The sequence below is a fragment of the Gallus gallus genome, chromosome 5 (assembly GCF_016699485.2).
Source record: "Gallus gallus isolate bGalGal1 chromosome 5, bGalGal1.mat.broiler.GRCg7b, whole genome shotgun sequence".
NCBI lineage: Eukaryota > Metazoa > Chordata > Aves > Galliformes > Phasianidae > Gallus > Gallus gallus.
The window spans coordinates 9,794,017-9,813,610 of record NC_052536.1 but is presented as its reverse complement, the minus strand read 5'-3'; the positions used below and the strand labels follow the sequence as shown (position 1 = coordinate 9,813,610).

General features: G+C 47.4%; 1 protein-coding gene across 6 annotated transcripts in view; it reads right to left on the bottom strand.

Moving 5' to 3' along the window:
* Positions 1-304: 304 nt before the first annotated feature.
* Positions 305-19,594, bottom strand: part of LMO1 (LIM domain only 1 (rhombotin 1)) — a 61,905-nt gene continuing 42,615 nt past the window's right edge. For all 6 annotated transcript variants that reach the window (XM_046941995.1, XM_015286494.4, XM_015286495.4 and 3 more), the window contains 3 exons: positions 11,789-12,002; positions 2,489-2,614; positions 305-757 (listed from right to left, as the gene is read on the bottom strand). In XM_046941995.1, coding sequence (XP_046797951.1) covers positions 652-757; positions 2,489-2,614; positions 11,789-11,994 — 438 coding nt within the window. In that variant the 5' untranslated portion in view covers positions 11,995-12,002 and the 3' untranslated portion in view covers positions 305-651. The remainder of the gene's footprint in view (positions 758-2,488; positions 2,615-11,788; positions 12,003-19,594) is intronic.

The following is a 19,594-nucleotide window of genomic DNA, read 5'->3' as shown; positions in this document are numbered from 1 at the left end:
AAGCTAACAGTTGAAAAAGATCTAAACACTTACCTACAAAGAAGTACCTACATTTTTACACGTAACTATCACAGAATCATTAAGGATAAAAGACCACTAAGGCCATCCAGCCCGACCCCAACCCACCCCCACCATGCCCAGGTCCTTAAGTGCCACATCTCCACGTTTCTTGACTTCACCACGTCCCTGTGCAGCCTGTTCACGTGTGGGACCCCCCTGCTTTATTTACTCAGGTTTGTATATACGTTTAAATCCTGCTTATCATCATACGGCCTTTCACTGCACGAACAAACCACAGCTAAGGTGACCAGGAAACATTCATAATTTTTAATTCACACCAGTAATAAAATTGCATTACATTTTTCATAAAATAAATGTTCCAGTTTATATACAGAAAACAGACTGTACAGAGCCCTCCCCCAGACCCTGGAAACTCACAAACATACAGGCAATGCAGTGCTCAGCTAAGCAGGCACAACTGTACATCTAAAATTGTAACTGCTTTGTGTTGGGGGGGTGGGGGGAAAGTACTACAATGTATATAGTCCTCTCTGGACCAGAATTAAAAAAATATTGCAGGCAAGCTGACAGACGGCTGGCTGCTGGCGCGGCCGGGCGCCCATCCACAGTGCTCCAGCGAAGCAGGGATCGCTATTGAACCTGGGACTCGAAGCTCCCGTTCAGCTGCCCTTCCTCATAGTCCATCTGACACAAGATCATGTTGTTCTTCAGGAAAAACTTGTCCCCCACGCAGAACCTGGAAGACAGAATGAATTAACCGGTTTCCGTATGCACGGGAGTCATTTTATTACAGAAGGGGATACTGCCCGGAGCAGAAGGCAGGCTGGGCAGGCTGGGGCTGAGGCAGCTGAGCGGGACATCCCTGCAGACGGAGCTCCATGCGACATTACAGAGCCCGTGTGAGGCCTGTGCTGGTCCCGTGCTTCCCCAGCTCCCCCCGCTAAGGCAGTATTTGCACTCATTTCCAGGCAAGGACTGGCTATTAAGTCCTTCCTCACCCCCTTGTGTACAGTGCTGAACAACAAATAGAAATTTCCTGATGGCTGGGCTCCTAACCTTTATCTTCATTGAGCGAAGGGCACCGCTCTCCATATACCATGTAAATTGTTCTGTTTGTATTGAAGTTGACAGAGAGGCTTGTGATATTTAACAATTTTATTTGACCATTAAGGTCAAAAAAGTTCCACATATAATATTGGAGAGGTGTAAATTGACAGCCCATAGCTTTTTCACCCTGCCTGCTTGCTGAACAGTTGGAAGCTCATCTTTTCTTCTTAACATAACAAATAACCCCCTTCGAGCCCGGTTCAGGGGGTGCTGTGTCCACCACGCCAATGGGACGAGGGCATTGCAGAGCCTACCACAGCCCCAAGTGCTGGGTCCCAGCCCCATGGCTGGAAGGGGCTCTGGGCACGCTCTTCTCTCTCTCTCTGCTTTACCAATTCTGAAACTCATCTATTTGCTAAAAATCAATCTCTCTTTGAATTAACAGCTTTTAAGCTGAGAGCTGTGCTGCGCACACACTCCTGAAAGCCGCATGCCCCACCAGCGGTTCAGTCCCTCTAAGAACAGATACAGCTGACTGCATTCTGCTGCTCCTCGTTACCCTGAGCCTAACAGAAGCCCCCGAAGAGAAATGTAGAAGCAATTCTTGCCCCCAGCCCCTGCCTCTCCCCAAACCTGGTTGGTGTGTTGAGGGGTCGGGGGTGCGCATGGCACTGCCAGGAATGGCCAGGGGTCCCCTGGGCCCTGATGTGCTGGGAGAGGGGCTGCTTGCATAGGGGAGGGTGTTCCTTCTGGTACCTGCAAGCCCGGATTTGGAGAATGAGGCTAATGAAAACACGGCGTGCTCTGTATCAATATTAGATTTTGCTCGGATGCATTTAACGCTCTGTACACAGATACGGCCTAAGGAAGCTGGAAGAGAAGTAAAGGAAAGGAGCCTTCGCCACCAAACCCTTTTATAGCTGGAGAAGCAGGTGGGTGCCCCATCCCAAAGGCGCTTGGGCACCCACCTCTGCAGCTCTGACTCCAGGTTGACCTAAACTCGTGGTTCTCGCTTCAGCTTCCCATGCTGCTGTTACAGGATGGCTTCCATACCACCCCATGGGGTTGGAATCTCTAGACGATAAGCCATAAAAGTTCGTAGGACGACATCTAAAAGAACACAGCTCCCACTCTGGAAATGAAACCTCGGCCGCACTACGCCTTTGCAGGAGGGATGCGAGAGCAAAGCGGGGTTCGTCGCCAAACCCTCACCCTCGGGGCTCCCCGTATCGCTGCCAGCAGCGACCACGGCACGGGAGCCGCGGGCAGGAACGGCCCCGGAGCCGCTAGGGGTCAGTGCCGCCCGCCGCCGCCGAGCAGGGAGCGGGGCACGGGCAGCAGCCGGCCGCACCGCCCCGGTGCTGTGCGGGCAGGGCCGCCACGGAGCCCGCGGTGGTGTGTGCAGTAACCGCGTCCTTACCGCTGGTTGCAGAGCTGACAGGCGAAGCAGTCCAAATGGTAAACATTATCTCTGGCCCTCATCACCATCTCAAAGGCAGGGATCAGCTTACTGCAGGCAGCGCAATTCCCGGTGGTACCGAAGAGCCTGCCAAAGAAGCACGATCATTAGAAGCCATTTTAATTAAATGGTGGAAGGACTAATTAAGTGTAATTAGCGGTATCAAATACTGTATTGCACCAATAAATAGAAGTTGCGGTCTCCATTTCGCTGACCAACCAGTGTGTGGGAGCTCGGGCTCAAGCTGCCTGCTGAGCAGGCTGCGATCATCGAGACGAAAACTTCATTTGGATTGCACGCCCAGGGCTAATTTGCTGTCTAATGGAGAAAAGCATTAAACACTCGCAGCACAATTTTGGGGCTCACAAAATTTCAGTCAAAAGCTCTCCTTGCCCCCGCGGCTCTGCCAGCCCAGCAGGCAGCACCGCCATGCTGCTGGGGAAGAACCTCGCTCGCTCATGGCTGAAAACACGGAAGCACGCTCTCCCTGGTGATGGGCACAGCAGCAGTTTGCAAAGCTTCTGAAGGAGGGCGAGCCCTGCTCCCTGGTTGGGCATCCCTCCCGGGAGCGGCTCAGCCCCACACCAAGCCCTGACCAGTGTGCTTTGCTGTTCCACTTCAGCTCCCCGGCCCTCGAGGACAGCCCCTCAGCACTGGAGGCTCTGCCATTTCCATCTTGCCTTTCACTATCTGTCTCTCCAGATGTCTGCTGCTGTTACAGCTCCCGCCGGGGACTCGGCCAAGGCAGCAGTGTCCTCCCCCCGGCCCCATCTCTGAGCCATCCCCGCCAACCCGCAGACCACCGCCGCACAGACCAGCCATGGCGCCAATCAACAGACCGGCAGCACCAGGTCAGCGTGCGTGTGGTCAGCTGCTTTGCTCTGGGGATGACAAATACCCTCAGAGTGAGGTGGGATGGCCACCGCACCCCGTTAGCCCCGTGTGTGCCACGCGCTGCTGCCCGCAGACAGATGCAGGCTCCCGGCTCGTTTCGAGCCATTGGTTCTGGCCAATTCCACAACGCACAGACCAGGAAAATCTATAACCAATTTCTAAACATGCAATTTGCCAAGCTGATCAATATTAATTATTACTGGCCAGTAATTGTGAACTACAACACTCAGCAATGTTATAGAAACCTTCACATAACTCCCACCCGTGCTGTGCCGTGCAACCAAAGCAAGCTTGCTCCCAAGCTAGAGAAAAGGCTGCCCTTGTTTGTCATGTACCAGCGGGCCCTCAGCCCACCTGGTGGAAGAAGCCCAAGAGCGTCTTGAATCACAGGATGGCTTAGGTTAGAGGGGACCTCAAAGACCATCTGTTTCTAACCCCCTGCCATGGGCAGGGCTGCCTCCCACCAGCTCAGGCTGCCCAGGACCCATCCAGCCTGGCCTGGGGCACCTCCAGGGATGGGGCTCCCACAGCTTCTCTGTGCCAGTGCCTCACTGCCCTCTGAGTAAAGAGCTCCTTCCTAACATCCAACCTAAATCTTCCCTCTTTTAGTTTAAAGCCATTCCCCCTTGTCCTGTCACCCTCAGACTGTGTAAAAAGTTGGTCCCGCTCTTGCTTGTAAGCTCACCGAAGCAGCAGTTCATTTCCCCCAAAACTTAAACAATGCAAACCAAAAGGAAGCACTTGTACTACTTGCACGGAGCCAGGAGTTGGACTCAGTGACCCTTTCGGGTCCCTTCCAACTTGGGATATTCTATGATACCATGTTGCAGGATGGGAAAGTTGCAATGGGAGTAGTCCACACTCTTCCCCCAAGACTCCACCATACGAGGACTGAAGCAGAGGGGAAAACCCCAACTCTACAGTTCCAACGGCCACCTCGCCCTGCCAAACTCAGGCCATGCAACCTACTGTGGGAGCCCCTTCCTTCCCATGGGCCAGCACTGCAGCAGCGGGCTGGGAAACGCCGCGCCGAGACGCACCCGGCTCTGCACCCTGCAGCGCTCGGCCCCCATCCAGCACTGCCCACAAATCAGGCTCGGCGCAGCCCCCTGCCCCCTCCCCTGCCTGAGTGCCTCCCTTCAGCACGGCAAGACCTGACGGCTTTGTGGGGTTTTGTCACTGTCACAAAACCAGGCGTGCGTTTTTAGAGCGCCCGAGTCACAGCAAACTCAAAAAAAATGAGCCCAATCCATTAGGCGGGGAGACTGGGAGGTTAATCCTAGATTTGCTCTGTGCCCGGCGCTGCTACGCGCACAAGTGTAAAATATCCATTATTCATTAGCATCACCGTTGTGTGGAGCTCAATCTAGATTAAACAAAATAAAGGGGCCCCAGACAGCACCATTTGCATTGTTAAGCAGGCGCTTTTCTTCAGCCTTCAAATAGGAGACTTTTCTAAATGGAAATGATGGGGAAATTTGGACAGATGTTCACTTAACTATTTAAACAGTTAGCTTAAGAAACATGAAAAATGTATTTGGCATCGTGTTCACCTGTCTCCTTTCAGGGGGCTGGGGGTGCACCAATTGTTAAACAGCTCTGACTGTTTGCATAAGATCTACAGCTTATGTTCAGCCCGGCTGAAACCCCGTCGCCTCCCGATGTCTACACAGCCCGGATGCGCAGCCGGCCCATGTGCTGATCTCCTCTTCTAGCGAGTTTCACAGCCCTCCATCCCTGCCCTTCCCAACCGGTGAGCATTTCACACTTATTCCAGCACTCCCTGATTTGAGCCTGCCTCCCAGAGAGCCATTTAGAGCCCCGTGTATTCAGCACGCTTCTAAAAATACGCTGCGGTTTGTAGCTCGATGAGCAAGAAATGAACATTTTTTTTTAATCTGCTCGAAGAAAAGCAAAACGAACGCGGACTTTTGCCTTTCTTTTTTTGCTCGCTTGTGACAAACCTGCCACCTCTGACCCCTCCTTACCCAGCGCCAACTGGAGCTGAAACCCGAGGTGGGGAAAGCCTGGCGCTGCTGGAGGACGGAGTGGATGAAACCCCTCCACCACGAGCCCCATCTGCGGGTAAATTCCAAATAACCCCACACGAACAAACTGATCTGCAGCCTGTCCCCCAGGCACCTTCACAACAGATGCGATGCTCTCTCACACACTCACACGCACAAAGTTCAAGCGCTTCAGAAAAAAATCTGCCAGGAGATGCTCAGCATCTACTTACCAGCTTGGTGCCAATGGCTTAAAAGAAGCTGGAAATACAGAAAGGTTTTGCTCTGGAGCTGTTTTGCTGCTTCTAAAAACACCTTTTTTTTTTTTTTTTTTTCTTTTTTTTTTTTTAAATCTCCCTTTTTGAAGTTAAAAGGCAACGATTTTGAAGCACAGATTTATTCCCCTTTATGCAACAAGAAGACCTAGCCAGCTTGTAAATAAGCACAGACTATGCAGATTTCAAATTTAACACAATTAAACTTTTACCCTGTGGTAGTAATTATGTTTAATGGCTCTTAGCCTGAACTTAACCATGTCTATTGTTGTCAGCCAGTCTAAAAGCAGGAGTTTGTCCAAGGACAATTTTCTGTAGTTTATAGGCACACTAAAAACCTCGCTATGCACTGTTCTCATTGGCCGCTGATGTCGGTGTGCATAGTAAAAATTAAAGCTAATTGGCATACAGGAGCAGCAGTGAATGCAAATGAATTAATGGGAAATGAGGGGAGCACTCCTGGAAGCAGCATGCAATGACTGAAGGATGCTTTTTAGGTAAAGTCTTGTTTGCACTCAAGAGTAGCCTTCTGCACGATGGCCCAGACTTCACCAGCTCCGAGAATACACATGAACTCGATTCCAAGCATACAGAAGTCATTGGCACCCTGCAGGTCTGGGTGAAAGAACAGAATGGCAAAGAGTCCATATTGCAGGAAAATGGGAAAAAATGTCTCATAAGATGACTTTAAGTTTGGCACCTCTTTACAGACTTTCTTCCTTCTGGAGCCAAATTGTGCCACTAGGCTGAACTGAGAACTCCGTTATCTATTTCTGTCAGCTCTAGAAACAGCAATCTGTGCTACAAGGAGGGAGTCCTCGCTCCTTATCTTTCCTCTGGCCTGGTGGCTGCTATCTAGTGGCTGGCCATCAAGAAAGAGGGAGAACGTCTTCCCTGGGTACAGAGAGAAAATGTTGGAGCTGCTGACCTCAATAAAGGAAACAAAAAAACAGGAATGAGGACAGACAAATGTAAATAACAAATGGTACACGATGGATGGGTTGGGGGTTTCCTTTTTCTTTTTTTTTTTACCTTTCTTTCCTAAGCAACAGAAGTTCAAAATTAAACTGCTGAGTTGGGACTGAGAATTCCCCCAAAACAAGAGGCTTTGTCAACAAAAAAAGCTAACGATTACAAACTGAAAAAGATCTAAACACTTATCTACAAAGAAGTACTCACATTTTTTACATGTAAGTATCGTAGAATCATTAAGGTTGGAAAAGACCACCAAGATCACCCAATCTAACCACCAACCCAAACCCACCATGCCCACTATCCATATCCCTCAGGGTCACAGCTCCACGTTTCTTGAACACCTCCAGGGACGGTGACTCCACCACCTCCCTGGGCAGCTGTGCTACTGCCTCACCACTCTTTTGGAGAAGAAATCTTTCCTCATATCCAGCCTGAACCTCCCCTGGTGCAACCTGACATCATTCCTTCTCGTCCTATCCCTGCTACCTAAGAAAAAGGCTGACCCAAAACTCAGCGCTGGAAATAGAGGATTTCCTACCTTACAGTTTGAAACAAACCAACAAGTAGCCACTAGCAGCTCACAATTAATATTTTTCCTGTCTGAGGATACTGGAAATATGCTGAGCCAGAAGCCTGATTTGACCAGAGTACGCCAACAATTGGCGCAAACGCCAACAGAGAACATGCCAACAATTGCAAGGAAGCCCGAACATCACTTGACAAGATAAAAAAGATGACCCTTAAAAGCAGCTTCAAACTTGAGGATCCCAACTTTCCTGTAATCAGAATTTGTGTAACACTCAGCAAAAGCCCTCGCAATGGGCACTTCAGCACAGTACATACACGTAAGCTGGGGCACCCTCCTCTCCAGGACATCGCTGCCAGTGCTGCAGTGGGAGGTCATGTCAGAGGGGGCAGAGGAGGTGCATTTTGATACTAATGAAGCTGGTCAAGCTGTCCTCCTGTGATGCCTTCAAGTTCAGCCCCAAGGAACTTCCATCTTGCATGCCCAAGGGTTTGTCATTCGTGGGTAGCGTAATGGGAGGACTCGAACCACTCAGTATCACAGCCCTCTGGCTGTGTGACCGCACTAGCTCTGATATCATTGGGCATAAACTTCAAGGTTGCTCAAGGGCATATGTTTCCAGCTGAAGAATGCATGCGGATGTTCACTTATTTTTCCTCCTTTTGCCTCTTCTTCTGTATTCTCATAACAATATTAACAGTGAGGCTGGGACAGCTAACAGGTAGAAGTCCTTGTCTTCCTCCCCTGTCTACCTTCCTGTGTCAGAACTGATGCCATTGACCCTAAAATCCATCTTGGCTGCCCCTGCACTGCTGAACACCTGAGGTACAGCATCCACGTAGGGGAGTTTGAAAGCAGCAGTCAGCAAACTGCAAGTTTCAAAGCCCAAGAGAGATGTCAGCATTCCACAGCTGGGAAGTAATATTCCCCATAAGCTTTTCACCTCCCTGAGAAATTGTGGAGGGGGAAGAGAAAAAAAGCAAGCAAACAAACCAAGCATTGCTTGTTTATCCTGAAAAGCATGGGCTGTGAGAAACTCCTGGACCAGCTAACATGGAAAAAAAAAAATAAAGATCTGTGCTTTAACATCACAAAGCAGAGCAATGCTGCCAAGACACATTGTATTTTGAGCCTAATTAATCCTCCTTAATCTGTACAGACACCAAGCGCACAAGTGAGGGTGCCCTATGTAGCATGCAAGTCGCTCCCTGTTGTGATGCAAGAGCAGCACTTCAGCTGAGCAGCACTGTGGGCTCTGGGCAGACAGCACGTGTTCACCACGCCGCACTGACACCTCCCGAAGTGGAGCTGAGGAGTGTTGAATTGCACCAGGAGAAGCACCCGGAGCTGCACGGAGCCCCTGTGCTGCATATGATGCTGTGTCCCAGAGCAGGTCCCTCAACGGCATTTGCTTATCAGAAATAATTAGAGGTAGGTAGGTGGGTAGGAATGCTGGAACTGTGATTATGAAACAAATGGTAAATCTATTTGCTCAGATGAAATGTATCGAAAGCTACATCTCGGCACAGCTGGAGACTGAGGTGATACCGCAAGGATAACAACTCGAGATCCAATTTCATCTTTCATGATTAAAAAATGAGCAAGAAAGTGTTTTATGAAATGTGAAGGTTAACAAATGTTCCTTCGCAAGCAATGATGACAGTTTATCTTTTGAAACAAATGATCAGGCCATAGTCTGCTAGCGACTCCTGAAATACAGCGGGTACGCTTCTCCCAGAAGCCTGCATACCCTCACTGCTCAGACATGTGCGTTCCTGTAGGTAAGTGCCTACACCTTGGTGCCCCTGCGCTGAAGAAACGGGTGTGCTGCCTGGTGCTGGGGGGCTTGTGGCATTGGAAGGAGCTGGCTTGCTGCAGGTGTGTAGGCCAAGCCTCAGCATGGGGTGGGGAAAGCATACTGTATGCAGAGCAAAGCTGACAATCCTGAACTGCATGCTTAGCTGGGGGGCAAATGCAAAGACACCGGTCTAGAAAGAGAATAAGAAGCACCAATGTTCTCCTGACCATTACACAACAGCAAGTCAGTTCCTTTGGCTGTCCTCCGAAGTACTCGCTTCTTGGTATGAGCACAGTGTGAGGCACAAAACCTTATTTTTAGCAATGAGTTCTGCTAAAATTTGACGAGTAGAACAAATATCGTGAGTTGTTTAGCGAGGTGAAAAAGCTGTGGGTTGAGGCTCTAAGACTATTAAAGGGAAGGAATTAAATATGATGGAAGCGGGTAATTCTCCAAGAAGAAAAATTCAAATTACAAGGAGTGAACTGACAGTAGAGAGGATGGTGACAGCAACTTCAGTTCCTTCTATTAATAGAAGTAATAGCTAAAATGGAGAGAGAAAGAAATATGATGTGTGGAAGACAACAGGAGATGTTTTAAAGTAAAAAAATTGTTTTATACTTCCATAAACTACGGGACTGTATGGCACTGACCCTTGTTGCTGAATGCGTTCCACAGCAACAGGAGAACAGAACCTAGCATTGACTTGAGTTTGCTCATTAGCAAGAACACAAGCCATCACAGCTGTAAAGCTGGCCAAACAACTGAACGCAAGCCAATTACTGTGTTGCAGAACTGATGCTCTTCCTTCCAACCCAACTCTTGGTCAAATTTCCTAGGTTATGACAATTACAACACACCTCCCAGCACCAACAGCAGAGGTAAAATACTTCTAGTGGTCGAAAGTGCTTGAACAGACTGCATGAAGACAGGGGAAAAATACTTAAAGCAGGACATGGAATGCCTCTTGGGGTCTGCACTCCTGGCTCCATTCCTACCTCGAGCACAGAATTCTGGTGTGTCCCCAGAAGTCTTGCCACCCATGGCACAGAGAGAAGATCGTGGATTAAATTCTTCTTCTTCCAAGCAGTATTCGCAGGATAAACCACGGAAAGAAAGAGATGCCCCACAACTGCGGTGATAAAAAAGTTCTTCTAAGTGTAACAGCATCGATAGTGCTCTATTTTGGCACTCTAATGCATCTGATTTGATGATACATATTATTTTTGTTATGAAACTAGAGCAAACCAAAAATCAATATGGTGCTCGTTAAATGGATGAGGCACAGAGTAGCTTGTGGGTCTTGAAAAGCAAATGTAAAATGGAATCACCGCCCAGCTGAAGAATTTCTAGTAGTATTCTGCGACTCGTGGAGCAACACTGAGTATCCATCTTTCAGGTCAGATTAAAAAAGATACATTGTTTATCAAGTGCACTTACAACAAAGTCTGGAGAAGTGATAAATAATGAAGAGGAGGATGACTGATGGAGAGACCAGGCCCGCTTGGCAGGCTGGGTGCAAACAAGATATGTGTTTTAATAAAACCATCTATAAAGAAACACTCCAGAAACTAATGCAGCCTATACCTTGTGGAAGGAAAACTGTTCCTAGAAGAAGCTCTTCTGAAAGACTTAGGGGGTCCCTGTGAACGCATTCCAACTGTGAGCAAAAGTCCGTGTGTGAGAAGGATGCTTTTCGTATGCTGCCTCAAAGAAAGGGAAATGGCAACTCCCAAATGGCAGCTATTACATGTCTGTCTTCCATTTGGCTCAGTTGCTTGTTTTAGAGAGAGAAACTCGCTTGTGAAAGTTTTACCGAGAAAATATTTACAAAAGGTTTTCAGGAATATGTGAAGGACCTGATCGCTAACCACCTAGGCACCCTCTGCACACCAAAGGTTAGCCAGCAATGCACCTCCTGTTCTGAAACCAGCATGGTGGTTTGTGTCGTGCTGGCTGAGTTTGCTCAAGAAATGCTATCGGTCCTTTAGGAAAAAAACAACACATTAGCTGGGGATCAAGTACACTCTTCCAGATGAAAAATGAAGCAAAACTTGGAGTGTTTTGCAGTGCGACCCTCATCAGAATGTTTGCATTAGGGCTGCTGCCTTACTAAAATTCGTTTGTGTTTACCAGAAGTAGTTTGTAAAAAAACCAGCCATACACACCAGGCAAAAAAATGCTCTGTTGCTACATATTGCAGGCACATACTGACAGGATAGCTCCAACTCAAGAGTTGGTCTCTGCAGACCTCCTCAAGAACAAAAAAATTTCTGAAGTTGATCTGTAATTTTGGAGTGTTTGGCTCTGTTTACTTAGCAAAGAGACAAGAGCCCCATGGGAGGAGCCTTACTGAATACAAGCACCAGAAGTCTATCTAAAAACCAGCACTGAAAGCGAAAAGGAAAAGGTAAAAGCCTGGTCAGATCACAGAATCACAGCATGTTGGTCAAGGCAGGAGCGTAACATCATAGATACTTAAGGAGAATTAAGAGTCCCCTCTATACTTGCTCTGAAAGCACTTTTTGCTTTTGTTGGGGGGAAGCAGTAGAGTTCAGTCGTGTCCTCTTCCTAACTTGACCTAAGAACAGGATGGTACCTCTCTGACTATGCAATACATGAAGCGCAAACCAAAGGCCATGCTCAGACAGGGAAGGACCTCCAGCCTCCCTGGTGCAGGGCCAATAGTGCACACGTACACATTTTCACAGCAGGGGCTAGAAAGGCAAACAGCTGGCAGCGAACTGAGGCGCTTGGGAAGAGCCCACGCTACGTTCCTCTATTTACCTCAGGTAATCTCTGCGGCAAAGGATGAGATTTGCTTTTGTGTAAAGGGTTGATCCAACCTCTCCAAGACGACAGTCGCAGCAGGCGCACTTCAGGCAGTCTTCGTGCCAGTACTTATCCAGGGCCTTCAGCAGGTACCGGTCCTTGATCTTCCGGTTGCAGCCAGCACAGCCCTTCTGCTTCCCCTTGGGTTGTACGGATAACATCGGCACACCTGCAACACAACCGGACAGCGGGGTTACAAGGCGTTCAGACAGCTTGAGCAGGTTTCCTGCACTCGGGGCAGTGCTGGGAGCAGCACTGCAATCTGTGAGCAAATTCTGCTGCTCCCACTGCAAGGAGCTCATGCTGCAAGAAGGTGGTGGTCAGAGGAACTTCATTTGCTGTCACAGGGTAGGTAGGAACGTGATACCTGCAGGAACGCGGGTTTTTCCCCAAGGGTAGGACTGACAAAGAGCAATGCACTTTTTTTTAAAAAATATTATTATTTATCAACATTTTGCAGCAGAACCAACCTGCTGCAATTCCAACATTTGTTTTTCCTTCATTGTCCTCCCATTGTTAATTGCCCATGACAGATCAGAAGGGCCAAGCGTGTGCATCCCTGCCCTGCCCCATCCAACACCTTGCTTGGATGTAGCTGTGGGAAAAGGAGAGGTGTGGGTGCAAAGCTGGGGCACGCCACTGGTTCTCCTCCTTTGTAATCCCCACTGGAGACACAGGTTTAACCAACACAAAGCAGATGAGAGGGGATGTCGTGGCTGGGATGGCAGCATCACTGGTTGTGTGCCCTTACCCGAAGTTAGGCCAGCTCCTGTAACAAGCTGGATGTCCCAGAAAGTAACAGCTTGATAATGGAATTATTAACAGTCCCTTGGCTCGAGTGGAACAAGCCAGTGCCACTGCAGTAAGTGACATTTGCTGCTTTCCTTAAAAGCCAGGGTGACCCGGTGGTGGTGGCTAATGTGCAGCCCATGTAAAACCCACCGCTCGTACAGTAATAATTGCTTTGTCAGAGCTGCGAGCAGACGACAATAGCACTTAAGACACCTCCACGCCAACAGCGAGGCATCGATCCGGTTGTTATCAAAGTGGTCCCAGCAGCACGGAGACGGGTCAAGTAACATTGGAGAACTCTCCAGACTTAAAGAGCCCTCCTGCTCGACACTGCGGCACCGGCAAAGTCAACACCGGCGAATTTCTGGTGTCAGTGGCGAATACGCAATCATGAAGCGAAAACTTAAACCTGTTTCTGAGCAGCACACGTGCAACCCAGGATGACACAAATGGGGGTTTCAAAATGGTGGTTCTGGATAACTGGAGCCATTGAGCCCTCCTGCCCCTCCGCCGTTTCGGTTCCCTGCTCCTCCAAGCACTCCATTGTCTTAGGAGAGGCTTCCGCCAAGAAGGGGAATGCACCACTTTGATTTTCTTCTAATAACTAGCAAAGGAACAGATATATATATTTTTAAACAGTACCTTAAGCAAGGAAAAAAGCAATGTATTTGGTCAGCGTTCAGCAGGGGGCTTTCTAATGAAAAAAGGTACCATTTCAGAGATCATATGATGTTCAAAGCTGCTATTCCCACTCAGATAATAACGAGCAAGGTCAGCCTCTGCTGGTCAGGTTCAGTGTTTTGAAATTACATCCTGGTCTGTGAGGTTCCCTCCGCCAGCCCAGCGCCGCGGAGCACACACACCGGGCCGAGCGGCAGCTGCAATTAGCCGGTGAGCTGACACAGCAGGCAAGGCGTGAAACAAAATTTCAAAAACTGCCAAACTCCATCAGCACGGGCTCCTCGCACGCCTGCCATGTCATTTCCAAGCAACAAGAGAGCAGCATCTCAGAAGCTTAACCCCTTTCGCAGTCGGAGGTGTGTGGAGAGAGGGCACGGCCAGCGCTGAACCCCGGTTTCCTCCTCCCGCCTCCTTCCAGCAAACCCCGAACAAGCCGGGCTTTGCAGGCAGAAGCCACCACCTGCAGAGCTGCTCTTCCTTTCTGGAAATTTCCCCACTGCAAAACCACAACGCCGCTTTGTTCCTCTGCGCAGATTTTTTTCCATCAAGATCCCCCCGTTCAGTGAGGCAACAAGGTGCCCTAACCAGGAGGAAGGGTTTACCCCAGCCACGTGCACCCAGAAGGCAAAGGGCAGCAGTGAAGAACTAGGAAAACGAACAGGTGGGGCACTTATCCACTGACATACACGATGATGGGGAATGCTGACCGGTCACTACATTCCAAAAGGACCATCCAGATTCACTCCATGGCGCTCACCCTCCATTGCTATCTTTCCTTAAGAGCAGTGGATGAAGCCTTTTTATTCTTGGCTGCCTACGCTCCCTTCTTTGCCCTTTACAACTTAATAGACTTGCTGCTGGTTAATACAAAACAAAACCTGTTCTGAGTGCTCAGAGCTCCAATGCACATTAAAAAATTATAGACGCCACCTCTGGACATACTGAAATTTATGGCTGTGTCTAAAGAGGCTGTTATTGCAGTCAGTAATCTAAACTTTACCTCCGTTCACAGGCGGGCGAACCAGCTGTAATCAGCCCGTATCTTCTCAGCTGGGGTCTTCCTGCGAAATTATTCTGCTGGCTTTGTAAGACTAAGCACACCTCCAAGTTTTTCTAGCCCATTTTACTGATATTTCTATTCAACACGGCAATCAGCTGCAACTCCTCTAAGGGCGCTGCTCATAAAGGCTTGTTTCTAAGACAGCCCTGCAACCTTTTTCATAGATGGTGGACCTTCTAAATAACAGTTATCAGTATAACAGTTATGGTCCTGAGGCGTACATCTCCATAGTGCTCTCATCTGCATGAGAGCGACTGGACCCTCTGAACGCGTGGAAGCTCACCACCTGATTTCTTTAACGCAACTCTAAAGGTTAATTGGTCTGGAAGAGCGATGTGGAACCGCTGGCTAACGATAGGTGCCTGGAGGCTTCGCAGCCTTGCTGTTCTTTCTGCAGGCAAGTGCAGAGCAGGTGATACCAGCGGGACTTCGCAGCTCACTTTGGCACCGAGGGGCTGCGGGAAGCACTGCCACCACTGCCTCTGTGGGTTGGGATGGAGAAAGGAGCACCCAGTGAGCAGCGCCCAGGAGTTCAGCTGCAGGAGGACCTCCTCCAGCTCCCCCAGGAGTCGGCCTGAGTCCTCCATTTGCCATTTATGACAGCTAATTAGTTATTCTATTCCAAATCTTTGCTTTAAATAAAAGAACTAATTATACACAAAGGTCAGTCCCCCACCTCCTGTGAAGCACACATAATTGGCTTATTTCCCCAACACTGTGTGTATGTTTCACACAATGCTTTCGGGCAGATGGCTTTAACTCTTTCCCTCAGCAAGTCTTCTCTCTTTTGTTCTGGTTTGGGTTTTTGTTTGTTTGTTTGTTGTTTAAAGGTTCCTTCTCATCAGCTACCTCTCCCATAAAAGCCTGCTCAAAAACAAAGCAGAGAACTAACAAACAATTTACAGGATTTACAGAAGTGATCCTTACAGGGATGCAGCATGCCAGCACTAAGAGCAATTCTGGTTCCAAGACCGGTGTTTTGGAGCTGGGCACTTGAGCCTAGGTTTCAGAGTTCCACTTGAGGGAAAAGTGTTTATTTCTAGCACAACGCCCCGTAAATGAGCTGACCTCCTTTTGCCTACTAACAAAAAAAAAAAAAAAAAAAAAAAAAAAAAAGCAGTATTTGGCTGCAAAAGATGAAAAAGTAACTGAAGAGTAGGAGTAATCTTATTAACTCCTGTCTCATCGCAATAAATAAGCTGCAGTCTTGTGTCTTTTATCAGAGGATCTGGTATCATTTAAAAGCTTTAGAGCCCTGCATCACCCATTTAAGTAAATGCAGACAGCCGCTGCCAAAAAGATGCAGTGAATTTTCATTCCCTTAAAAAGAAGCTCCCTTTGTGTTCCCAGTGTTGTATTACTCACCTTCTATGAATATTAGGCCCCGTGAAAGAAGGCAAACCATGCACTTCCCCTGAACCGAGCACGCTGCCCGGGGTGCCTTCACTGAAGGATGATGGCCAGCAAGGTGAAGCTCATCATGTCATCAGTATATCCAATTAAAACGTTACCTTTGGAACACCGAGTACTTGCAAGTAACCGCTCACGAATGAGCCTTCCACCATTCATCAAAATTATTCAATGAGTAACCACAATCTTTTTTCATTTCCAGTTTCATGGTGCAATATATAGCAGCTGATTTCTACAGTGGCTTTAGCAATTCATTTGTGGTATTCTTTCTTCTGTGTCATTATTGAATAAATTCCCCAAGCAAGGCAAAAACAAAACAAAACAAAAAAAACACCAAAAACCCACCAGTTGGAGAGTGTGCTTAATAGGAGAAGCAATGTTTTGATCAGTAGTTCTGTTTTAACTATGCTATAATCCTCCTCCCAGTAGCATCGCAACTTTGGGGCTGTCCAGTTCTGAACGAGCCTGGGCGAAGCACACTGTAGACTCTCATTTCCCACGGCAGCTTTCCTCAAGGGCTTACCTCCTGCTCCAACCTCACTACGGACAGACCCTGTTTTCACATCCTTTGCTCAGTGATATCCCAAATAACCATTCACATCACTGGAATCTGCACCAAAGCAGATCCCAGATTCAGGACACGAGGCTCAGGGTTAGGATCTAAATTTCCATTTTCTCCCAGAGCTCTGAGACCTTCCGTGCTTGGTTTAAGTCTCTCCATTGCAGAGTTGCTCTCACCTGAGGACAACCTGTCGCTGTAAGGGAACACAAAGCAGCAGGCTGAATGCAACTACCGTTGCAAAAGTTTCTATAAATCATTCTTGTAAGCAACACTTTCCCTGTGCTTGCAAAACACACCTGTTTGAGCTTTAATTTTTCATAATCGGCATGTGCCCAAAGCTTATTCTTAGCACGTGTAATGTTTCAATAAAATCTATTTTTACTGTTTGAAGCCCTGGGAATGGTAAAAAAAAGAACGTGCAGATTTCTTATACCATAAGCCATCACCATTTAGCGCCCTACAATCTAGCAAAGGTCCTGATTTTCAGTGGTCAGCTCCCTCACTCAGTTTCTGTAATGGAATGAAGTCTGGCAACAGAGAGAGTACCCCCAAATCACCCGCCCAGAGGAACAGTAACATCATAGATGATAGCATGTTCACTTGGGATGATGAACCTGGAACTCTCCCCATACTCCTCACTACTCCACTGCTTTGCAGATGACCACTGAGGAGACACTGAGGTCCCAAAATTTCTCTTCACGGAGTTTAGGTGTCAAAGCAAACCAGCAGAAGACAGGTCTCAGAGCCAAATGATTAAAAAGATAAGAACTCATCCCTCGCTTTTCGGTTCATTTAGGAATTGTCTACGTGTGAATGTTAAAAGTAGAGTTTGGTGTCCCCTTCCCTGCCCATCTCCAAAAAACAAAACAAATCAAATAGAAAAACCTTCTATCAAGTTAAAATCCCAACGAATGTTTGAGAAGCAAAAACTCCCATCAATTATTTCCATGCACACGTGTAATACCCCACAGTTCTGACCTTCTGGGTAAAACACACTCTTTAACGTATTGCTGTCGAGGCTCCAATAGATATGCAAAGACGTGCAATGTAGCAGAGCTCAGGCTTAGCAGGGAGACATTAACATCACCCTGACAGATTCGGTACACTGTAATTGTGAATATTTTAAGGAGAATAGAACTATATCATTGCACAATCATCATCATCTTTTCTTCTGCCTCTTTGCAGACATACACAATGTCAACCTAAGCTTTCGGCAACCTTAATAGAATTTCAGTGCCCACTGCCAAATGGCCATTTGATGTTCTGCTCTGTGTACACTGATGAAGCAATCTGTCATAGCCCTTAATGCAGGCAATGATGACTATCCAATCTAAAGCTTTCGCAGGCTTAGAGAAATTTCTCAAGACTTTTGGAGCCTATAATCATTTGTGCAATACCACAAAAGAATTTGGAATCCTGGTGCTCCGTCTTTAATGAAATAGGAATATACTCCTTTAAATGTTTCTAGAAGAAGCCCTACTCAGGCCAAAAGCACATTTTACACCATCAATCACTAGAAAGTTGTGCTGGCAACTCTGAACTAGCAAATGCTCTGGTGATTGCAAGTTATTCTATATGGAAGCATTGGCCTCCCACCCAAACTCACCACAAAGCCAAACACTGATGCTTATACACCCTGCACAAGATTTGCACAGCTGCACCTTTACCTCTATAAATACACCAGGACTAAACATTTATTGGCATATTTTCTTCACTTCCAGGAGATGAGGAAAGATTCACCTGTAAGGAACACAGAGAAGGTCCCTGCACTTAATGCAGTCCAAGTCAAGGAGACAATTGCTGCCGACCTTTGGGAAGCCATGAAATACACCTCCCTAATGACTCAGAAAGTTGCAGTTATCCTGGAAACATGGGCTCCTCTCCCTTTCCTAGCGACAGCAGATTGACCTGTCTGCTATTAAAAGTTGAAAGGAGCAGGGCAGGAAGGAAAGCTATTTCCTTCTCTTCTTGTTGAAAGGAAAAAACACAACACACAGCCTTTTCCAGCACCATTTGCATGCTGAGCTGTCAGACCATGCACTTTCCATTAAAGAGATAGCATCCCTTTTCATAAGTCCATTTGGGATCCATTTTAGTGTTATCTAAAAATCAAATCTACATGGTAATCCTTTTAATGTACTCTTGACTTTTAAAAACAGCTTTATGTTCCTTCAGGAAATGTTTTAAGCCATTACTCAGTAATTACTACTCACCCATGAAAACACTGATCTTTTACAATATATAATCAGTTTGCTGTCTTAAAAAATAAAGCAGACTGGAATTTTTTCTCATGATAGCAGAAGAGAAAAACTAAGTAGCAGAGAACATCCTTCCTCCCCAGTATTTCGAAGCAGTATGCTTTTCCTGCAGTGTAAGTGTGGAACGGGTGCCAAACACCATTCAGACCTGCACAGAGAGCACTGAATTTATCTGGACGACTCCTGCAGCTGATACAGCAACGTCCAGCCAATCTTCAGGGGCCCAAAATTACCCTGACAGTCCTGGCACCAGGTCCTAAAGGTTGCACTCCATCCCCCCCACTAACTCCCTGTGCACTCACAGCAAGGCTCAAGAGGGACAGCACCCCAATTTGCCCCTGACTTCACTCTCCAGCACAGCCAGAATGGGGACAAGGGCGCGTTCTGCCCAGCCACAGCTCTTGTCCATCTTCTCCTAACATCGTGAAGACAGAGAAGACAGTAGAAATAGAGGCTAAATACTTACGGTGTTGCTGTTCTTCTCATTACTGAGGTCTAGATTTAGCCTTACTGAGCCGCAGCTTGCTCCCACCAACAGCTTGTAATCTACCCCATTTCACTATTACAATTAAGACAGAGAAACTCTGCTACTTGGTCATTTCTCCCTTCATTCACAGGGAGAAGTATGCAGATCCCAGTACTGTGCTGTTCATTAAACATCTGTATAGCTGAAGTTGGCCATTCCCCATATGTCTCCAACCAATTTTCGTTGTTCACAACCAACAAAGTCAGACCTCACAATCCACAGCTGCCATTGACATTACCCTTCTTTACATGGAACTACCCTGATAAGAATTAAAAGTGGTTCCTTGGCTTCAGCTGTTGTATACTTTGTGGTATGTATAGACAGGAGCTGAGCACTATTACCCTGAACAACAGAAAAGACCCAAGTAAGGGGGGAAGATCTTTCACAACATCTTTCTTTTGTTTCTTCTTCTGAAATGCCCCAGAAAGGATTAGAAAACCCTGCTGCAATTCTCCATATATTCCAGAGTAAA